Source organism: Canis lupus, chromosome 7 (assembly GCF_011100685.1).
Source record: "Canis lupus familiaris isolate Mischka breed German Shepherd chromosome 7, alternate assembly UU_Cfam_GSD_1.0, whole genome shotgun sequence".
NCBI classification, from domain to species: domain Eukaryota; kingdom Metazoa; phylum Chordata; class Mammalia; order Carnivora; family Canidae; genus Canis; species Canis lupus.
In genome coordinates, this window is record NC_049228.1 from 72,387,621 (window position 1) to 72,408,929 (window position 21,309).

Below are 21,309 nucleotides of genomic sequence, written 5' to 3' on the forward strand. Positions count from 1 at the left end.
AATATATTCATAGGAACGCTTCATATTCAAGAACGTTTTTCAGCTCTGAGAGTTGCAGAGACAAATGGAATATTTCTTAAAATGATAGGAAACAAAATGGAATGCAGTGAAAACTCAGTATTTCAAATGGAATGAGTGACTGTGGCAAAGCCCTCACTCAACAGAAGGAGATTCCACAAAGAAAATTTGATCAAGAAATGTCAGGGATGTTCCAAGTCAGCCCGCAGCAAGGGTAAGAGGTCACGATTCAGAGCCAGGGGTTAACAGGAGTCAATCTTCTGTGCTAACACTTGGAATCTATTGAGGACTTGAGTTAGCCATGGTCAGGATCTCATCACAGGCCAGGAGAAACAAGGTGTTCAGAGTTGATGAAGGAGAGATTTTTCTTGGGAGGACTGTGGGTTGTTGGAAGAGAGAAATTTATCTTTGTGAAAAAGTATCAGAAATTAAAGACATTCAAAGACTATGGTCTCAGAAGTCCTAAGCTCCCAGAGCGTCCTTGCTTAATGATCTGATTTCCAGTCCCATATGTGTATTTCAACGTGTTGTGTAAATAATGGTCCTTTAGGGGAACTCTTTCTAACAATCTAGAAGTTTGTTATTTCTTGAAGTCCTACTGGCAATATTTTGCTTTGTCCTGCATACTTTTCACTTCTGAGACCGAGTCTTTGCATGGTCTTTAAGATACTTGTTACGCAATTTTTGCTTTGTCACGCATATTCCAGATGGGAATCAGGAAAGAGGAGAGTAAGAGGCTAGGGGTGGTACCTGGGGGCAGCCGAGGCCTTCAAACCATCTGGGGCATTTCCAGATGCTGCCTCACTCCTTGGGGGGGGGTCCCCTGGGAGAAAGATTTCAACTTCCAAGCTTTCCAGCCTGTCTGGAGAGGATGAGGTAAGGGGAGGGAATTTGTTGGAGTCAAAGCTGGATGTGGTAGGGCTGGGTCCAGGGCAATCAAGGCCCCTCCAGACCATCCTGAGGCCTGCCCCACATGCTTCTGGGCCCCCTAACAAAAAGCCACCTTATGTGTATTATGTCAGCTACATTCGTTTACACACATCCACAAAATCAAATTAAAAAACCCCTCGGGGTAGATATCACTTTCTTTTTACAGGTAAGTTATTCCCATCTAGGAGGTTACGGAGCTGGGACTTGACGTCGAATTTGATGCGCTTACCTCATTCACTGATGCAATAAGTAACTTACTTTGTGCTGATGAAGTGCCACATACCACGTCAAGTGCTGGGAGTAAGTGATGAGCAAGCCTGCCACGGTCTCCGTTCTCACACACCATCTAGACTAGTGGGGGGGGAGACAAGCCCCCCCCTTTTTTTTTAATGTTTTACCACTCGTAACGTGGTAACGACAGCAAGTGAGGAACCACATGATGGGAATAGGGCTGCAGTGGGTCTTCCCCAACAGGGGTGAAGGGGAGGGAACAGCTCAGGCGGGGGCATCCACTTACACCCAGGAAGGTACGCTTGGAGGGAGGAAGGAGCTCAGGGTAGGTCCAGCACGGGATGGGGGCACGAGGGAAACGCTGTGACAGGGGAGGAAGGTGGGGTGAGGTGTGAAGCTGGCAGCCTGCCGGGCCAGCAGGGACCAGCTCAGAAGCTGACCTGCGCCTCGTGGGTCTCCACCTCCAGCGAACTCATGCTGGTGGGAGAAGCTCTAACACAGAAATGGCCAGAGTCAGATGTTTTGGTTTCCTCAGTTGGGCCGCTACTCTGTTCAGCCAGGAGAGGCTACTAGGACGGGACCACCGGAGTTGCCTCTCCAGAGTGGCAAGGTGAAGGCACTGGGTGGCAAGTCAGGATGTCTGGCAGGTGGCTAGACACCTGGATCGAGCTGTACCTGATTGCACTGTCTTCTAGGAACACGACAGTTCAACTCTAATTTGGCTTAGTGTTGTGTGTTCTAATCTAGATCCTTTGTTGAAACAACAAGTATTAAATATATGAAACATGCATCTCAGATCTTCCACGGAGCCTCTATGATGAACAATTGTGAGGTTCTTTTTAATTTGAAAATCTCCACTTTAACTTCTCAAGTTATTAACTAGGCTCCCTACCCAGCGTGGAGCCCAACACAGGGCTTGAACTCACCACCCTGAGATCAAGACCTGGGCTGAGATCAAGCACCAGACACTTTAACTCACTGAGCCACCCAGATGCCCCTAATTTCTCAAGTTATTAACGGCTGAATTTGCTTCCCTAGGGAAACATATCCCCAATACTCGAAGGCTGACTTCTTTGTGGGCTATGCCAAGCAGCGCTTTGTTCCTCTGTGGCTGAGATAAAAGCCCTCAGGTTGTGTTGTGGGAATAGGTTATTACAACATACTCATTAAGGCATGGAGGTGGGGGTTTTATTTTATGTTTATTATCATTTAAAATATATTATAATTTTAACACAGCAGAAGCAGGAATTTAATTGTACATGGCAGTCTAAAAAAAAACAGAAAATAAACAGCAAAGAAAACTCCACAGAAAATAAAAATTTACATGAACCAATAATATATTAAAATTCCATTTAGGTGGGAATCTTTAAAAGATGCAATATGTGCACACCTCTTAGAGAAGAATATTTTTTTTTCAGTGACCTACAGTTTGAGAATCTCTCCAGGCCGAATCAACTTCCTTCAATCGTAAGATTCTTAATGAATCAGAGAACAATGGTCTCTACTTCCAGGGGGCCGGTGCAGCTCCGACAGTAGGTATGAACAGGTCTTTCAGAATCATGGGGCTGACTCCACTGAAGTGTCAGGTACAGTCACTTACACAAAACAAGTAAGGTCTGACAAGAGATCAGAATTGTTCAAATCACAGCTACCAAGCTCCCTACTTCAGAGATCTTCCCTGTTAGTGCGCCTCTATCAAGATGTAACACAGTCCCTTATTACATGTGCTGGCGGGGGGGGGGGGGAGGCGCAGGGCCAGTTCTCCGAGGCCTCCTCTGAGTGGAGGTGGGAGGGGTTCAGTGCAGGTGGGTGGCTGGCTCTCCAGCCCCTGTGGGGTGGCAGGAGGGGGGCCCCCTGCCCCACGCTCCCGCAGGCAGCCTCAGGGCCCTGGTGAAGGGGCCTCAGAAGGGTCTGGCCAGCTTCTGCTGGCTGTCCCCCTGGTGCTCCTGGGCACATTCCAGGAGGCTCTGGGACACCAACAAGAAATGATTAATGGAACAAAAAGGAGAATTAATGAATCATGAAAACATGTGCTTATTATTATTTTAAAGATTCACACTTTCCTGAGTAAAGTACCCAAAAATCCCACATAAAGTCTTTTTAAAACACCAGGCCTCTCTTAGACTCACTGCACCCAGATGGCAAGTCTGAGCCTGGCTCAGACGTTCTGGTGAAACACTAACAACGCATTTGTGAGTATTGTTTTTTTTTTTAATGTTTTACCACTCGAGAGTTTTATGCTTGAAAAATGGTTAATGGTGAAGGAGAACCACTGAAGGTGTGTGTGAGGGCTTCTTTGGTCTGTTTGTTGCAACGCATCAGAGCTGGAAGGGCCCCACCGAAGACAATGATGTTCCCGAGTCACACCCCGGCCTCTGCATCGTGGGCACTAGGACAGTCCATGGTACCCTCGAAACATCTACACCACAGCCATTTTCAAAGGTCCAAATTAAACACGGATATAACCATGGGGACATTAAACTTAAATTAGTGTGGGCCAGTTTTATTGCTGAAAGAGGAAGGTCCTGGAGCTGCAGTAGGTCGGGGTGTGTGTTTATCCTCTGGCTTCCTGGCCTGACAGAGAATCTTCTCCACTGAGGTCCTGGGAATTCCTGAACATGAGGATAGAATTATAAATCTTCAGTGCCGGACCCAGTTTGATCTTCATCACCTTGACGATGTCCGTCTGTGTCAGAAGTAGGAAGGCTTTGCCGTCAATCTGCTGTGAGGAAATAAACAAACACGGTTTACCCCCGGGGACGTTCCCTCGGGTGCTGAGCTGTGTGACTGCGACAGTGGCAGCCTCCCTGCAGCTCCCCAGCAACACGGGAGGACGGTCCCCTCCCCACCCGGGCCCGACTGCTGCCCGGCTCCGGACTGTTACCCGAGACTCTGTTAAATATGAACTCAATACACACGCGTAATTTCTAAAATTGTTATGTTTAAAAAATCTTGGCCTGAATTTGTATCATGAACCTTAAGGGAAAAAACCTACTTTCATCCACCAAGGAAATCTCCAGGAATTTCTCCTGACAGAACAAAGTGAACTACTGAAAACAGTTCAGCATTTCTAAAATAGCAGAATTAAATAAATTATGGTATTGTCTAGGTTGGGGTGCCAGGCAGTCACCGAAATTCACCTCTCAAAGAAACACTTAATGATTTGGCAAATTTTTCGTGAATTGTTAAGCAACAAAATACAACATGATGACATAGAAAGATCTTGGTTCTAACCCATAAAATTAAATGTGCATGACCACATGTACACATGCATATAATGAAAATATTTGAAGTCTTTATATGTTAAGTGAAGTCAGATTTGGCTGGTGGAGTAGTGGTTTATTTTTATATTCTCCTTTTAACTGACCTGCATTTAAAAGTTTTTTTTTAATAAGAAATGCCATTATAAGCAAAAATACATATAAAATAGATGTTTTATTTAATAATTTTTAAAGATGATTTATTTTAGAGAGGGCTGCGAGCAGGGAGGGAGGGTCAAAGGAAGAGGGGGAGGGACAAAGACACTCCACACTGGGCACAGAGCCTGACATGGAGCTCAATCTTGTGACTCTGAGATTATGACCTGAGCAGAAATCAAGAATCGGTTGCTTAACCCACCAAGCCACCCAGGCACCCCTTATTTATTAACCTTTAAAGCATAGTGACCTGACATGTAATAGCTTTCCTAAGATTCTCAGGATGGTGAGTGACCACCATACAGCCCAGTCTGCTCTCAGAGTTTGAGTCTCAGGGACTGTAGGCAGGTCCTACACTCACATCACCCATTTCAACACACACAGGCTCAGAAAGCTTGCTGGTTCTAGAACCAAGATGACAGAATGAACGGGTCTTCTATGGCAACACCTTTCCCTGCACCTAGCACTGTGTTAGTTCTAACCTTTGTGAAACAGTGATGCAAACCCTTGGTGTCAATGACTCGATGAGGAGTAAGGATCCCCCACAGACCCAAGTTTTGCAATTAAAGTTTTAAATTAAAGTGGGAAATTAAAGATCTAAGAAAGCTATAAAATGCTTCATTTGGGCAGCCCAGGTGGCTCAGCAGTTTAGTGCCGCCTGCAGCCCGCGGTGTGATTCTGGAGGCCTGGGATCGAGTCCCACATCGGGCTCCTTGCATGGAGCCTGCTTCTCCCTCTGCCTGTGTCTCTGCCTCTCTCTCTCTCTCTCTCTCTCTGTGTCTCTATGAATGAATAAATAAAATCTCTAAAAAAAAAAAAGGCTTCCTGTGCATTTATGATAGTGTTTGTTGCTGAATCGTCCATTCAGAGAACGGGATACTTGCAGACTTTCCCAGGCACTGAAAAACACTACCCCTGATCTTCAAAGCCCCCCTGGAGAAGTCTGTGTTTTACAGAGGAGGGGAGGATAAGGCAGGCTAAATGATCTGCCCACTGGGGGGCCGCAGGTCTAAGAGCCAAGCTGGAGCATCGTGATGTGCAGAGACCTGTGGACCAGGTGGGTCTCGGGCATCACAGGATGCAGAGAGCGGCCCGTATGTGTGAGGCGGGGCCAACCACACCGGAGCCGTGCTGGGCTGGGGAAGAGCAGATGAACATCATATTTCCAGTGGCAGCTATCCAGACTGCCACCATACTGACCCTAATGCTGAGTTCCCTGGAGATGCAAGACTTGCTGGGCTTTGAGGAGCCCAGGACCCCAAATGCAAGAGTCCTTTCCCTGAACCATGCATGCCCTGAGAGGGAGAGTGTGTGCTACACACCAGAGGCTCTAGAGGGTAGTTTTCTTGGAGACTTCTGGAGCAATAACGATGGCTCTGGAAACAACCTGGACGGGGGCTACAATCTGACTGCCCCTTTCCTGCTAGGCTTCTTCATTGGTTGTTTGAGAACCCAAGGATAATAATTGTAAAGTGCTCAGCACAGGGCCCAGCACTTGACAAGGCCACGATAAACAATAACCACCATGGGCAGCCCGGGTGGCTCAGCGGTTTAGTGCCACCTTCAGCCCAGGGTGTGATCCTGGAAACCCGGATCCAGTCCCACATGGGGCTCCCTGCATGGAGCCTGCTTCTCCCTCTGCCTGTGTCTGTGCCTCTCTCTCTCTCTCTCTCATCTCTCATGAATAAATAAATAAAATATAAAAAAAACAACAAACAAAACAATAACCACTGTATCTTCACGATGATTCCATAGCTGGTCCAGTCTCTTCTGGGGTCCCTAGAGCTATAGCTACTAATTCCAGGACAAATATTAAGTAGTTTGGAACATTTCCAACCAACTGAGGGTAGGAAGCAGAAACCCCATAGAAGGATTTTGTGGCTTCTCTGCATTCCTCTTGAAGCAGGTGCCAAGCAGGGACATACAGGATGGTCCCACTGTCCCCTTGAAGTAAATAACTCCCTCTCCTCCCTGGGAGCAGGCTCCTAGCAGGACTCCATTCTGCCCCCAGTGAAGCCTCAAGTCATCATGGCAGAGCCTCCACAGCACCCATAAGAATTAATTGACATGTTCCTTTATTCACTCACCTGACAGGCTATTTCTTGGGCAGGCCACACAGGCCGAGCACCACAGCATTCAGTGACAAAGCCCAGAGTCTGACGCTGCTGTGCCCCGCTGCTCTGCTGGGCTCTTTCCTACCCTGAGCCTTTTCTCCTGCTCTTATTTACATGGAAGTAAATGAAAACAAAGCACTTCTGAGCCCAGAAGTAGGGAAATACATATAATTTTTGCATTTCTTACCTCTTTCTTGAAGCACTTGGCATGCTCTTCGCAGCCCAGAAGAGACTGTACAAATTCGGCCACCTACAGAGTGAGATGAAAAGCCTGATTTAAAACATGCACCTGAAATAATTTCTTGGGTTGTAGTAATTCAACATTTGAGTAAAATATACTTCAAATCCCTCAAACACTTGGAATTTAAATATCAACTATCAAGTCACATAAGCATTTGCCAGCTCAGAAATTAGATCAACCCCAGTCTCTCTGTTGGCCTCTCATTTCCAGGCTGACCTACATAGGGTTACTGTTATGAGGACATTGACAGCCTCCTTGTGTGTGGTGCTGGCATTCTGGAATCTTCTCTCATCTGATCCTCCTGTCCACTCACCCTGGGAGGGTCAGGGAAGGCAGGAGGAAGTGGCCGTGTGCAGCAGTCTTCACAGTGACTGTCTGAGAGCAGGACCTGTCCACCTGGCACCTCAGTGGCCCCAAGGCCCGGCTAGTGACAGGGACTCTAGGGACCTAAGCCAACCAAATTCCCCCATCAGTGACAATGAAGCTGAAGCCCAAGGAGGTTTATTTTTTTTTTAATTTTTATTTATTTATGATAGTCAGAGAGAGAGAGAGAGGCAGAGACATAGGCAGAAGGAGAAGCAGGCTCCATGCACCGGGAGCCCGACGTGGGATTCGATCCTGGGTCTCCAGGATCGCGCCCTGGGCCAAAGGCAGGCGCCAAACCGCTGCGCCACCCAGGGATCCCCAAGGAGGTTTAATGACTTGCCGAAGGTCATGCATGGCTCAGAAATGCCAGGGATGGCTTTGGAACCCAGGTTTTCAGACTCCAAAACCGGAGTTCTGGAGAATCGTGCTCTTCAACTTCATTTTCTACTCTTTCCCCTACTCCCTATCCAGCCACACATACCCTAAGTTCCTTTTAATTAGACCAAACAATGACCTGGCTATATGTGCAGGAAGCTGCTGAGAGTTTCCAACTGATGCTTTTAGAAAGCTGAATGAACAAACATAATAAATCGTAGACTGTCAACGACCAAAATGACAAGTGGATGCTGGTCACTTCTGGCAATATCTGGCCCTCTTGCATGCCAGATGTTGGCTACAGTGACAAACCCGGGAGATGATGTTTGTCAGAGTAATTGTCTTGGGCTTTTCATTTTTGTCTCTGTGTCTTGTGCCAACTGAACTGTGTGCACTTGAACCTTCTTTCTCCTCTAATGGAAAAGGCCCACAAGAAGGTGGTGAGTTCAGGGTCTTGTATCAACATGTTCTACAACCCAGGCCCTGAGAGTTTCTGACTCTCTGAAGGGAGATGGCAGTGGACACTGACCCTCCCCACACTCTGCAGAAGAGAACATCGGGTGTTGATTTCCAGCTTACAGAGCGGTCAGGGCCCAACACCCACAGAGCGAACATGGGTCCTGATGCCTGTATGCACAATCTTGACTCACAGCTCTATCTGTCCATCCATCTATTTTTAAAGATTTAATTTATTTGAGAGAGAGTGCACAAGAGAGAGCACAATGGCAGGGCGGGAGAGGGTAGGTAGAGGGAGAAGCAGACTCCCCGCTGAGCCCATGCAGGGCTTGATCCTGGCATTCCAGGATCATGACTTGAGCCGAAGGCAGACCCTTAACCGACCCACCCAGTCTCCTTCAGCTCTAATTAATACAAACATTTCAGCACCTCTTTTTAGGGGCAATCAGCACGTTGGTGTCTGCTTTACTCACCTCTGATGCCACAAAGTGTATTTTACCATGAGTCATTTACAGTCATCCTTCCAAAATGCAGGAAGATGAGAATTAAAAAAAATTTTTTTTCCCGAACCAGTCAGCACGCTGCCACTCAATGGTGTCCTCAAGCCCTAGGAGCACCCTGGTGCTCCACTCTGCCGGGAGCCAAGGCTGTTCGTTGACTTAACACGATTTGCTCTTCTAGGGGCTAAAAAGCAGGGAGCTGAGGAGAGCCTTGGAATGCCGCTGCTCAAGTTGCAGAGACACGGTAAGTGAGGCAAGTGACAGCAGGGACTCACGGAGTTTCTAGGGCCTGGGACACTGTGAAGTGGGTGTGGTCCCCTGTTCCAGGCTGCTCTCTGGCCAGGTACGTCTGACCCGGGTGACATGTGAGACCCCTGCTGGGTGCTGGGAGGGCAGGACCGGTGAGCAGGGCACGCGTGAACTTCCAACGAGTTTACGGTTTGATCAGAGGGGGAGGATTAACAGAAAATGGTGAGGATGGCTTACTGATCACTGCTCCCATGCGCGAAGTTCTAGAAGAGAGGTGGAAAGGCTTCTAGCAGGGACAAATGGCATCTCAGATGGGAACCGAGTTAAGGCAGCACCAGGGAGGTGGGAGCTGAGACAGACACCGCTGGGTGGCAGTGTTTCCACTGGGGGGCGATTTGGGCTGGACAAGTGGAGAAGACCTCAGCACAGAGCGTCAGGGGCCAGGCCACACGCCGGCTGCATAGTGCTCAAGTCATCAGCAGTGAGAAGTCCAGTTTGGCTAGAACTTCGGAGCAGAAGGGGAGACGTGGGTAAAGGCGAGGGGTGAGGTGGTGGCGGTGTGGTTTCCGGGTGTGGGCAGCAAGGAGCCCTGGAGGGGCGGTTCTCTCTCTTGGCCCCACCTTGAAATTACCTGGACAGCTTTAAACAGGAATGATGGCGTGGCTCAGGCCATAGAGACTCCGAAGTAATCAGGCTGGATCAGGCCAAGTGTTAGGCATACATTTCTAGATTCCCCAGGTGATTCTCATGTGAAGGTAGGGCCTAGGACCCTGGTGCAAGAGAAATCTTGAGAGACGATCTAGCAGTGTGAGCAGGCCCGGGCAGGACGTCACTGGGAGACACCTGCAGCTCTCCAGCGGAGAAAAGGCCCTGGACAGTCCGCATGGGACAGAGCCCAGAGCAGAAGCAGGAGGCCCTGTGAGGTAAAATCCTGAGAGCTGCCCACACTGGGTGTGGGAACAAAGGAATCAAAAGCAGAGTCCAGAAAAGATGTTGGAGGGCAGCTTTGTTCATGCCAGCACTATTGACTGGTGGGGAATGATCATTCTTCGCTGTGGGGCCACCCTGGGTATTGCAGGGTGTTTAGCGGGGACCCTGGCCTCTACCTACCAGGTGCTACTTGCATCCCCTCCAACATTGTACATCTAATGCATGCACAGATGCAGTACATCTTGTGCATGCAAAAAATGAATTCACCCTTCCCACCTCTTCAGCTAACGGAAAACTGTTAAGGAAAGCTGATTATAAAGAGACCACTTGCTCCTTTCCATCAACTTTATAAGAGACTTTTAAACATGAGGTTTCAGTAGCGTCTTGTTTTGCTTCTTTAAATTATAACATGCACAAACCTTCTTTTTCAGTGCAATGCATCTAAAGTTTTGATACCTGTAACTTTTTTTTTTTTTTTTTTGGTTGTGATTGTTTAAGAATCATGGATTTAGTTTTTGTAACTCTTTGGCTATTGTCCTTGTGTATCCTGACCGCCATGTGTGTCAGCCCACGTCAATCAAGATGGGTGATTATGAAATGCCAGACTTCTAAATTAAACGTTTTGGAATTCAGTGGGTAAATAAATGCTGCTTTGGGGGGGAAAAAAAAAACACAGCCAAAAATGTGTCCAGATGTTGCCTATATCTTCCTTGGTTCAAAGCCACTGCTCTAAAGGAAGGTTTTCCTGAGATGGCTCTTTCACAGGGAACACTAAAAAAGTAGGACTAAGAATTAGCAGAAGACATACATTTTGTCACATCTCAATCACTAGCTCCTGTGGGAAAGCCATGCCAACAATAAGGAGCCTGGGCGACCACAGACAAAGAGAAGTGTTTTGAGAGATGGTCTTTTTAAAATACACATTCCAGGTACTTCCATTCACAGCATAGGCGTCGTGTGTTGCTTTGATGGTCTGCAGAAGTTATAATGTCCTTTTCTGAACAAACAGAAAGAATCACATTCTTCCTCCTCAGTATTGTTAGCCAAGAAGTCACTGTCCATGTCAGAGGTAGATAGGAGTCTTTAACAGGAATAATTTTCGTGCCAGGCCAGAGAGGAAGTGGAGCAGCCCAGGCAGCTGGGCAGCCCTTGGCTGGGCCCTGCACAGCCCTCCCTGCCTCACCTCCCTGACGGCGGGGCCGCCTTGTCTCCGTTGCCTCACCATCGTGTCTGAAATCCTCTGCGTCTTTGGAAAGAGAGTCTGATTCTATTCAATCTGTCCTTTTCCAAAGTCAAAACCAAGTTCCATGAAATCCACTGAGGCCGACTTTTCTGGCCAGAATTAAAAAATATCCAAAGGCCTTGCTTGATCATTATTCAGTGCCATAATTCAGTGCTGTTAGTATTTATTCCCTCCAAGAATACAATATATTTTGAGGCTTAACAGAAAGCCCATTTTGCTGCAAATTTTAAACATAAAGTGGGGAGCTCTAACACACTGTGGAGTACTATCAGAAAGCCTCCTTCCCATTCTCCCCTTAAGAATCCTCTGATTATCTATTCAAGTCTGTGGTACATATGAACTAGTCAGACTGGTGTGAACTCTATGAAACAGAAAACTGGCATCTGTTTGCCTGAGCCAAGGTGGCCGTGTGGACGTGTCTGCTCGGTAAGGCGATGGCGCTGCTGTGGGAGCCCGGGGACCACCAATCCCCACCTTGGTTCCAAGAAGTACACCTGCTGTGGAGGCCGACATGTGCTGGATTCCCCAAGTTCTCAGGAGTAGGGTAGCCCATGGTGAAAGGTCAGCTTTATTTTGGAAGGACACTGAGTAGGTTAATTCTGGGAATGACACAGCAGTTTGGAGAGACCAAGAAAGATGACCCTGTGGCCAGCTCTCGGATGAGCCCATTGCTTCCCTAACTTACTTCCCCCAGCGACCTACTTTTCCCGGCATTCTCCTGGAACTCAGAAGGCCCGTCTCCTTCAGTGGGGCTACGGCTCCCTTCAATCCTCAGTGGGGCGCTGCTCTCCATTCTGCTGAGCCTGGAGCAGTGGGCCTGATTACCGGCTCCGAGTCCACTGGGGACCATGTTTCCAGCCTGGGTCTAATTTTTTAACAGTGGAATTTGTTATTTGTCTTTTTTTTTTTTTTTTTTTTAAGGGCCCGCTTGTACAAGGCTGCTATGCTTAATTACCAGTATCCTGAGTTTTTCAAAACACTCCCTTCTGTGGAAAGGTTGCTTTTAAAGTGACCACCATCTTTCAAAATTAATGGACACTTAGGGCACTCTTGGTGGAGGCTATGGCGATGTACACGTGCTGCTTTAAAAAGCATTTTTGGTTGTAAGGAAGCAAAGTACCCATAGGTGCACCGAGCATACATGAGCCATACCTGTGGCTCTAATGTGCCCACAACATGTCACCTCCTGCCCTCACGTGTCCACGCACACCTGGCAGGAGGGTACTGCATAAAACCCACCTCCCCACTTATTCACTCACACATTTGTCAGGCACCTACTCTGGGCAAGATACTTTACTAGAATGATGTAAGGAGATATAAAAATATTTTAGTTTCTACTCTTAAGCACTAATATTCCTTTATGGAACATTTCCATGGCCCAGAGTAAGAAATACACTTCGCACTGACCGTAACTTGAGTGTGTGCACATACCCACACGTTTCTAACAAAGGTTTCACAAGATAATAACCCTTACTACAGTATTGGTCTTTCCTCTCATCTCTAGAACCATGAAATTGACTTCACAAGCCTAGCCGTGCTTTGAAAAACTCTGCTCTCCCAGAAACAGCCACAGCGACAAAGGAGTTAAGAGCCAGCTCCCAGGCTCTGGGCAATCTTACAAAGGCCCGGTGCTGGCTTTTCTTCACAGGTAACATAATGCAGAATGGAGGACTTCCTCCCAGGCCAGGACAGCAGACAAAAGGAAGCATTCTTGCTCTTCCTCTTGCGCCACGGACAGACTCCTGCCTTCAGTCTCCCCGAGTGGCACTTGACACAAGGACACACACACGTCCATTTTCAGGGTATCCTGTCTTGGGCTCCTATGATTCCTTCCAATACTTTGCCTAATGAGAACCAAACACAAAGGAACAGCACCCTCCTTTGTCTCCTCTTGCCCTGCGCTGCCCTTTCAAATCCTTACTGCCCCATTCCCATTTTTAATGCAGTGTCTGAAATAGTCACAACTCTATTGTTGGTACTCACTGGAATGCCCCCTCAGCCAAACCCATCTGAGGGATGCCTTATTTTCAAAGATACAAATAGAACCGTCACAGAGCCCACACTCTCACCCCAACCAGGATTCTTCTTGAGGGCCTATTTTGGTTCCAGAAAACGTGCTACAGGAGTGTGAGAATATAGAAGGGAATTTAGGATGTGCTCCTTGTCCTCAAGGGCATCTAGTTAGGGGGATTTCAAGATTATGATATAGTAAGCATTAGGAGATAAGCCAAACTTTCTCTGAAATGCATCCTTGAGGGAAGTCATGGTTATGGAAGCATCACGACAGGAACGCTTTATGAAGACAGCATCACAGATGGTCGTTTTACTTTAGGTCTAGAAAATTCTAAGGCCTCTTTCAGCATGAAAGAGCTGGTGTTCCATGTGTATCCACTACAGAGAACTCAGGGACTATGACCTTAGCCTCCTCTTAGTCTTCGATGGCATCCTCAGTCATCCTCAGTCTCCCCTGTGGTGAGTCCCTCCTTGTCCCAGTGAGACCTGCAGTGTGACAAACACTGCCTTTCTTCATCCACCAAGCCCTTGCTTTCCTGCAGTGCCATTCTTGGGACTCGCCAGACCAGAGGCCCCCTAAACTTCCCAGTCATTACTTAATGTTCCTAAAACAGAGGTTCTATTCTTTTTGGATGATGGTCCTCTTGAGACGTTCAAGGAATACACATATTGTACACATTTTTCCACTCTCACCCCCACCCCAAAGCCTAGTCCTGCAGTTCCAACTAGGAGTCCTGAGCTACATCTGACATGGGCCCTACCCAATGGAACCCTCGCCACCTGTCTTCCCTTGACTTTTCTCTTTTGTGGACACTCTCTCCCCGACTGTGGTCCCCACTGACCTCCATCCTCAGCAGCAATCCTTGGATGACCATGTCTTCAATGAGGGCTCACTCAGGGCCCCCCATCCAATAATGACACCCCATTTGGTATTTCTACCCCCCAGAATAGGTGTTGCACATCCATTGCTCTAATGTAATTTACAGGGACCTCTCACTCAAGATGTCCCATATTTAATTCACCATCTTATCCCCTTGCCCCCAAACTGGGTCCTTCCCCCAGAAGTTTCATTTCATTTGATGGCACCATGACTTTCCTGTTCTTTCAGATGAACTCTCCAACTCACATATTGTCATCCTAGGTCGTAAACAAATGGAGTCACATTTGGCTCATTTCACTTCTTCATCTTCAGTATCTAATCTGGTTCACTGTGTTGTGTTAGTGGCGTCAACTTAAAAACGTCAGCCGACTTTGACTTCCAGTGGTTCTTCCCACGTGGCGCTCAGTGCAGGCAGAGATGATCTACGCCAGGAGTGTGGTAATGCTCCCTGATAGCTCCCTCCCCTCCGAGGCCTCTTCTCACACTTCTGCAGATGAGTGCCATTCACATGCCCACGAAGCACCGTCTCCACAGGTGACTTTCTGCGTGAGAACCGCTCAGGTGGTTCATACTGAGAAGTGACAGGCCTGCCAGTGCCTGGCCTCACACAGGCCACTCTGTGCCCCCAGGTGCACAGGGCGCTTGGTGGGGAAGATGTCAGCTCCGGGCCTGGCTCTGCCTGTGAGGCTCCGAGAAGTGACTTAAGTTTCTAGGTGCCTCAAAATGGGCAACAGAAAAGAGTACTTGCCTTACTCTCAGTATATTAATAATGTTCACTGTCATTATGGATGCTAGTAAAGGATGTGCTGTACCTTGGCCATCCCTGTATATGTCATACTCACTCCCATGTGACCTTCTATTTTACCTTTTGACTGCAATGGCCTCCTTCTCTTTTCTGCTTGGGTATGTTCCCCTTTTGTTTCAAAGTCCAGCTCATGATGCCCCTGACATTTGACACTCATTCAACAAACATTACTGGCTTATCTAATAAGTGCCAGGTGTAGTGAGAAATTCTCAAGAGACATGCCAAGTGAGTGAAAGAAGGTCTCTACTCATCTGGTGAGGGGGCAGAAAAGTGAGTGTAGGTCAGTGGCAGAAGACTGAGGAGATGGGAGCATGGAGGTGAGCACTGTGCTGATGGCTGGAGTGGCCTCAGGCAGAAGGAAAGGTGACCTGAGGCAGGGTTAGCAGCTGTGCCAGTGTGAGAACGCCATGAGGGCATGGTGGCCCAGAGTGGGAGGACCATGGGGGGCATGGTGGGAGGTAGGGCTGGAAAGGCAGGGAGGACTGCCTACACAGGTCCTAAGGCATGCCAAGGACTTTGGGGAGCCAGGGATCATGTTAAGGTAGGCAGAGACACCCCCAGAGCTCTGTGTCTCTACCATGTTCACCCACTCTCAGGACTCAGCTGCTCTGCGCATGTAAGGCTGGGCTGGACACAGGTGGCTGCCCTCCCCAAGACATCTTTCTAATAAGCACGATGTTGACGATGCAGGGGAGGAGAAGCCATTGTCAGCCTAATTTAAAAGTTGGTAGAACCTTGAGTGAATGGCTTGCAAGTCAGGAATGAATGACTTGCCACTAAGCTCCCCATTCTGCACCGTGCTGTTACAAGGCCAGAGCTGTACATGATTGGATTACAGAGCACAATAGGTCTTAATTCAGTTGGCTTCATCATGAAGCTGCTGCATGCTTTGTAAACTGGTAAAAATTCTTCGAGGAGGGGTAGGGGGCAGGCTCCATATACTCTTTCAGGAGCAGGAACACATTTAGTCACCACTGGCTGGAAAACTCCGCCAACACTCCATCATCAGGACTCTGGGGGCACTTGGAAATAGTGGAAGGGGAGGTGGGGCAGCAGGGTGTGCCGAAGAAGAGCTGTAAGCCTCTGCTGCTGGGCAGGGCAGTCCACCAGGGAGATTCTGGGAGGTGCCTGCGAGGAGGTAGATATAGCAGGCCTGCCCGAGACCTCCAGCCTCTGCATGGCCTTTGTCACCTGCTCCTTGTCCAGGGCTGGAAAGGAAGGCTTAAATTGAAGTTAAGTCAAGCTGATTGCAGAAGTGCTCAATGAACATTTTGCAATGAATTTAACTTCAGCTCCACCATTATCTCATCCTCGGAGTGACCCTGGGGTTCTCCTTCATTTAAAAAAATTAATTAAGGCCTGACTAGTGGAAGTGATGCCTTTATTAAAAGAAATGTCAAAGAGTGTATTCCTTAAAAGAACACTGCTTTACATATGAAGCATTTCTACGGCATTACAGCAAGCACCGGGACTTACCTGGTCCTTATGAAAACCAACATGGTAATGCACAGTGATACTAAAGTTGGATCAGTTTTCTCATGCGTACAGCATCTTCTGCAGTGCTGTGATCTAACTCACATTAAACACAAACCTAAGGTTAACAGACCACCTGTGACTTTGAGTGGACAAATGGCTACACAGAGCTGCTCAGTATCGAGGACCAGGGGATCCTCTGTGGCCCCGCAGGAGCCAAAGGGAGCCCCTCAGCACAGGACAGACCACCCTGCGGTGGCTCCCCAGACAAGATGCTGCTTAGGAAGGGGCTGCCAGGGTGCAAGTGGAAGATGCTTATACGTATGTGCTTCCCCCAAATCAGTCTATGATGCAGGTCTGGAGACTTGGGCCCCTTTACCAAAACTGACCCTAGGCCCACGGTGATGGAGAACAGAGGCGGGTCTGGGATACCACTGGGGCCCAAAACCAACTGGTCTTTCCTGACTTCCTCAAAATCAGGCCTGCGTTCTCCCTTAAGTACGGCTCTTAAATTTAAATTTGATGCAGTGGATTTCATGCCCCGAGAGAAATTCTCAGCAACAGGGTCTGGTCCACCCAGGGCCCCAGAGCAGCCCCGCTCACCTCCTCCACTGTCCATCGGGCCACCTCGCCTGCCTGGATGTTGGCCACACCTGGAAGCAGCTTGCAGTGCTGCTCCCTGCCGAGGGGAAGGTCCCGGAAAGGGTGGGCTGACACAGAGGACATGAAGACCGACTGGTGGAGAGCCTGCTGGGTCTGCTCAGCCGAGTATTCTGAAAGAGAGGCAGGTTGAGTGAAGTACACATGCGGGGCCAATTAGCGGACATCACCTAGGTCAGCCCCTCCTCCCAGGCGGCCAGGGCCAGGATAGGAAAAGTGCAGACTCAGCGGGAACCCTGGTGCTCCCGTGGCTTGGCATCATCACCAGGAGGAGTCCCCTGGCACAGGCCATGCCACTGCTCTGTTTCAAAGTAACGGTCATGATGAGAAACAGATGTTATATATGGCCTGGATGACTCTGGCTATCTGCTGAGCAAGGTCAAATAATCTCTATGAGACAGTTTGATGCCAACCAAGAGCTAGCTTGTCACTGTCGCTGGCTCCTCTCTCCTTAAATCAGGAGTCAGAGGAAGTGCAGAACTATTAAGTGGATCAGCACACCGACGCATCTGGGTTGTGTGTGCGCACTGAGAACGACTTCTTCCTGGAAGCTGCTTCATTTGTCTCCAAAGGCACCATGAACCCAGGGCCACATCTGGCTTGACAAGTCCCCCAGGGGACAATGAATGTGGAATGCAGTACTGGGTCCCCATGAGGATGTTGGTGGCAGCTGCTGTGCTAGTTCCCAGAAAGCCACGACGACACCTTGGGACTTAGGGAGCAGCCGCAGTGGAGATGTGATGGCCCTGACACAGGTACTCTTAAATGGGCGCTCTCTTTTCAGAGCAAAAGCTCTGAATGAGCTCTGGTTCTAAGACACGAAGGGCAATGGCTGCTTCCCTGCTCAAGATTGGTTGTTATCACCAAGGGAGGTAAGACCTCTCTCCTGCCTCTTACTTCTCCCCAGGCTTCCAGAACTCATTGGCCACCTTCAACAGTGACTTGATTCTTATGTTATATTCCCAACATTTATATGGGCACCATAGACCTCAATTCCCTAATTATTTTGCTTTGAATGTATAAATGGATAAGGAAAAAGAACATAGAGATTTCAGAGAAAATTCATGCCTTTTTAATGCCATTTTTAAAGATACTTTCATCACATTAGCAAAATAAAGCTGTTGATATTTTAAAATACGTTGAAAAGAAAGACCACAAAAAATTGTTTTAAGCCATCTAAAAGTCTACTTTCCTGATGCAAATGATAGTTAAGTAAGCAGTAGCCACATAATTTAAAGTCTGTTATGATGGTATTTTACTAACAGTCTGAAAAGCTATTATGCAAATATTTCTACCTCAAATTAATTACAGTTTTTAGTAGGTGAGGCTGACCTGCATTTTGCATGGACACATAGTCACATACCCACTAGTAATCAGAGGTTCCAAACTAGGAAGAGACCCATCCATCACCACCCTAGCTGCTTGGCACAGACAGCTTACGTATTTACCAATGCTTGCTGTCTGCACAGATAAAGAGACAGCAAAATTGCGGCCTTCTCCCAAATTCTTATGCTCCAGTTGCAAGCAGCAGCAAATTCATCTCTAAATGCTGATTGTCCAACACTGACCTTTTTAGTATGTAAATAGGTTATCTCCCTCCGTGTAGTTCAGCCAACAGTATGTTCAGCTGCCGGTTCTGAAGCAAAACTTCACACCTTCCTTGAAAAGCCGGTATGTTTACAAATGTAGATGTTCTTTAAGGAAGGTGTCAGGTTGGACAAGGAGCATGTACCAAACAAACCCTGAAAACTCACTGCAGAAGTGTCCCCAAGCAAGTCTGTGGTCAAAGCCACAGTGTCGCCAAGGGCTTTCCTGGGCAACAGGGAGTTAACGCGATGTGCTCATAGGGATTAAGACCTGAGCCAAAGCCCGGCTTTATTTTGAAAAAGAATCACTGCATCAATCAATTGGTTGTGTTTGCTGAAATAGCATGGACTTAGGAAAAAAAAAAAATCAGATCCGTGTCTCAAACCCTGGGTAAATCAATCACATATACTTTCCAAAATGTATAGGACTCTAAAAGGACACATTAATACATGTTGTTTTGGAGGTACAAAGATGTGGAGTGACGGTGATTAGATTTTTGTGATTCACAAATAAAGGCCGAAGGCATTACAAACGTAAAAGAACCATTGTGCTCTCCAGCAAGAACATTTTCCACACTGTATTCTGGAAGCAAATTGCCTTGGGTGCTGAGGGGTCCATCTGGAAATATATCGAAGGTTTGGTGGCCAGCCTGGAACAGCACGGAGGTTCCTCTGAACACCGTTTCTCATGGTTCCCAGTCCTGGAAGATGGACCCTTCGCTCAGTTCAAGTAAGAAGATGGCCTTCAGGTTACAACTACCAGTAGGGAGCTCGAGCTGTATGAGTTCCCCAGTAGGGAACTCAGGCAAAAGCTGCCTATGGTTTTTTGAGTTCAGTTAACTGTGCTTCTGTTAAATTGAATTATTTGTTTGAAGGGAGGTAAAAGCCAGATTTTTCAAAGGATGAACAGGACTTAATGGGGAATATGTTCTATATGACAGAGTGAGTCCTCTCATGGCAGGGGAAAGGTCTGCAACCAACTTGCTGGGTTGCCAGTTCCTTACCTGGCTTTGAGTTCTCATGGGTATACGGGCTCTTGTCTGTTTACTTACAACCTCATGTTTTGGGGAATGCTTGCCAGAACGAGTTACATGCTGAGCTTGGATAATATTTTCACTATTATCAGCTTTACTTTATTTTTTAAAAGATTTTATTCATTTATGAGAGAGAGAGAGAGAGAGAGAGAGAGGCAGAGACACAGGCAGAGGGAGAAGCAGGATCTACACAGGGAGCCCAACGTGGGACTCAATCCTGGGTCTCCAGGATCAGGCCCTGGGCCAAAGATGGCGCTAAACCGCTGAGCCACCTGGGCTGCCCTATTATCAACTTTATAAAATGAGATGGAAAGCCTGAAAGTTGAGTTTTCAGGCTCAAATAGATATGAGGGAGGTTAAGGAGGGAGTCTGTGAGCAGGGAGTTTGGAATAACCAGTCTGCCAACTCAAAGGTACGACTGGAGTTGAGAACATATATCGCCCAGAGCTGTTGGGTGGTGGGGAAGGAGAACGCACATAAGGGCGTGGTGTGGTCCCCAGTGTATCATAACCATTCATTGAATGGTAAGTTCTACTCTAAATTTGATTCTAAGTTCCTTGAGGTCAGGATTGATGCTCTATAAAGGGATGATGCATATTTGAAATTAACATCTTGCAAGGCGAATTTTCTAGCAGTAACAAAAGATAGGGAATGCATTCTAGAGAGTGGTTGTCTTGCCTTCTTTGTACCATTTACCAGGTCCAATTTCTTCCAAAGCTGATGATTTGGGGGTGAGATTTTCATGTCTAGCTGAGAGAATGCTAGGAAGGGCTTGCCTCAGAGGCCTATGGCATGGGGAGGAGGATAGGGTCCACATCAGCTTGCCTATTTGTGAATCCTAGTGCCCACATTGTTGCTGAGTGACTTAACTTCTCTGTATCAAGTTTTTTTTTTTTAATGGGGTAATAAGATTTATATCTTACTGAGTTGTTGAGATTAGAACAGTTCCTGGTACATAATGAGTGCTCAATATACGTTTGGTATTACATTACTTTTTACAAACTTGTTAAAAAATAGACAAGCTCAAAATGGAGTCATTTGTGTTCAGCCCTACATCAACAAACCAAGACTTAATACATAACCTAATCCCAGTTTCAACCTCTCCCAGGAATGTAATCTTAGCCAGTCAGTCTAGAATTTCCTAGTGAGCGTTTGTGAGGTAATCTGCCTGACAGATCCCTGCCATCACCCGAAGGGCGACCTTACCCAAAACAATCTGCTCTTTTCTTATCCCTGCTCCTTTCTGCCTATAAAAATCTCCTGCTTTGTATATAGCTCCTCAGAGCTTTTTTCTGTCTGCTAGACGGGATGCTGTTCAATTCACAAATGGTTAAATAAAGCCAGTGAGATCTTTAAAATTTAAAGTTGAATTTTGTTTTTTAATGTAAGATATACAGATATTTTAAGTTCTAGTAATAACGAAAAATTGGACATAAAAAATTTCCAAAGCTAGTGTGGCTGGATATGCCTCAAGCCTATGAAAACTAAAATTCAGACTGAAACTCAGGATCTTTAGGCCTTGTTCAGATTTCACACCCAAGTGGTCCTGGAAAGACAGTGTAGTGGTCACCAAAATCATGTGCTGAATCCTAGTAGAAGGAAATGAACGTGGGATCCCTGGCCACTGCTGACGTCGGCTAGGGCATCCGTTGGCAGGCACAACTGGTGCCAATGTGCAGCAACCGAGTAACACTGTTAAAATGCATTCAGCCTGCCAGCTTTGAAATTATGTGGCTCTTGACAGACTTTTAAAATGTGGGGGTGATTTGCATTATTTTAAATTCTGTGC

The 21,309-nt window shown here is 47.3% G+C and overlaps 1 protein-coding gene across 12 annotated transcripts in view; it reads right to left on the bottom strand.

The window, feature by feature from the left end:
- Positions 1–2,595: 2,595 nt before the first annotated feature.
- The window catches only part of L3MBTL4 (L3MBTL histone methyl-lysine binding protein 4), a 499,515-nt gene continuing 480,801 nt past the window's right edge, over positions 2,596–21,309 (bottom strand). For 10 of the 12 annotated variants that reach the window (XM_038543799.1, XM_038543800.1, XM_038543801.1 and 7 more), the window contains 3 exons: positions 16,844–17,013; positions 6,897–6,959; positions 2,596–3,901 (listed from right to left, as the gene is read on the bottom strand). In XM_038543799.1, coding sequence (XP_038399727.1) covers positions 3,734–3,901; positions 6,897–6,959; positions 16,844–17,013 — 401 coding nt within the window. In that variant the 3' untranslated portion in view covers positions 2,596–3,733. Of the gene's footprint in view, positions 3,902–6,896; positions 6,960–16,843; positions 17,014–21,309 lie in introns of those variants that run through there. The other 2 variants (XM_038543805.1, XM_038543809.1) reach the window with 2 other exon arrangements.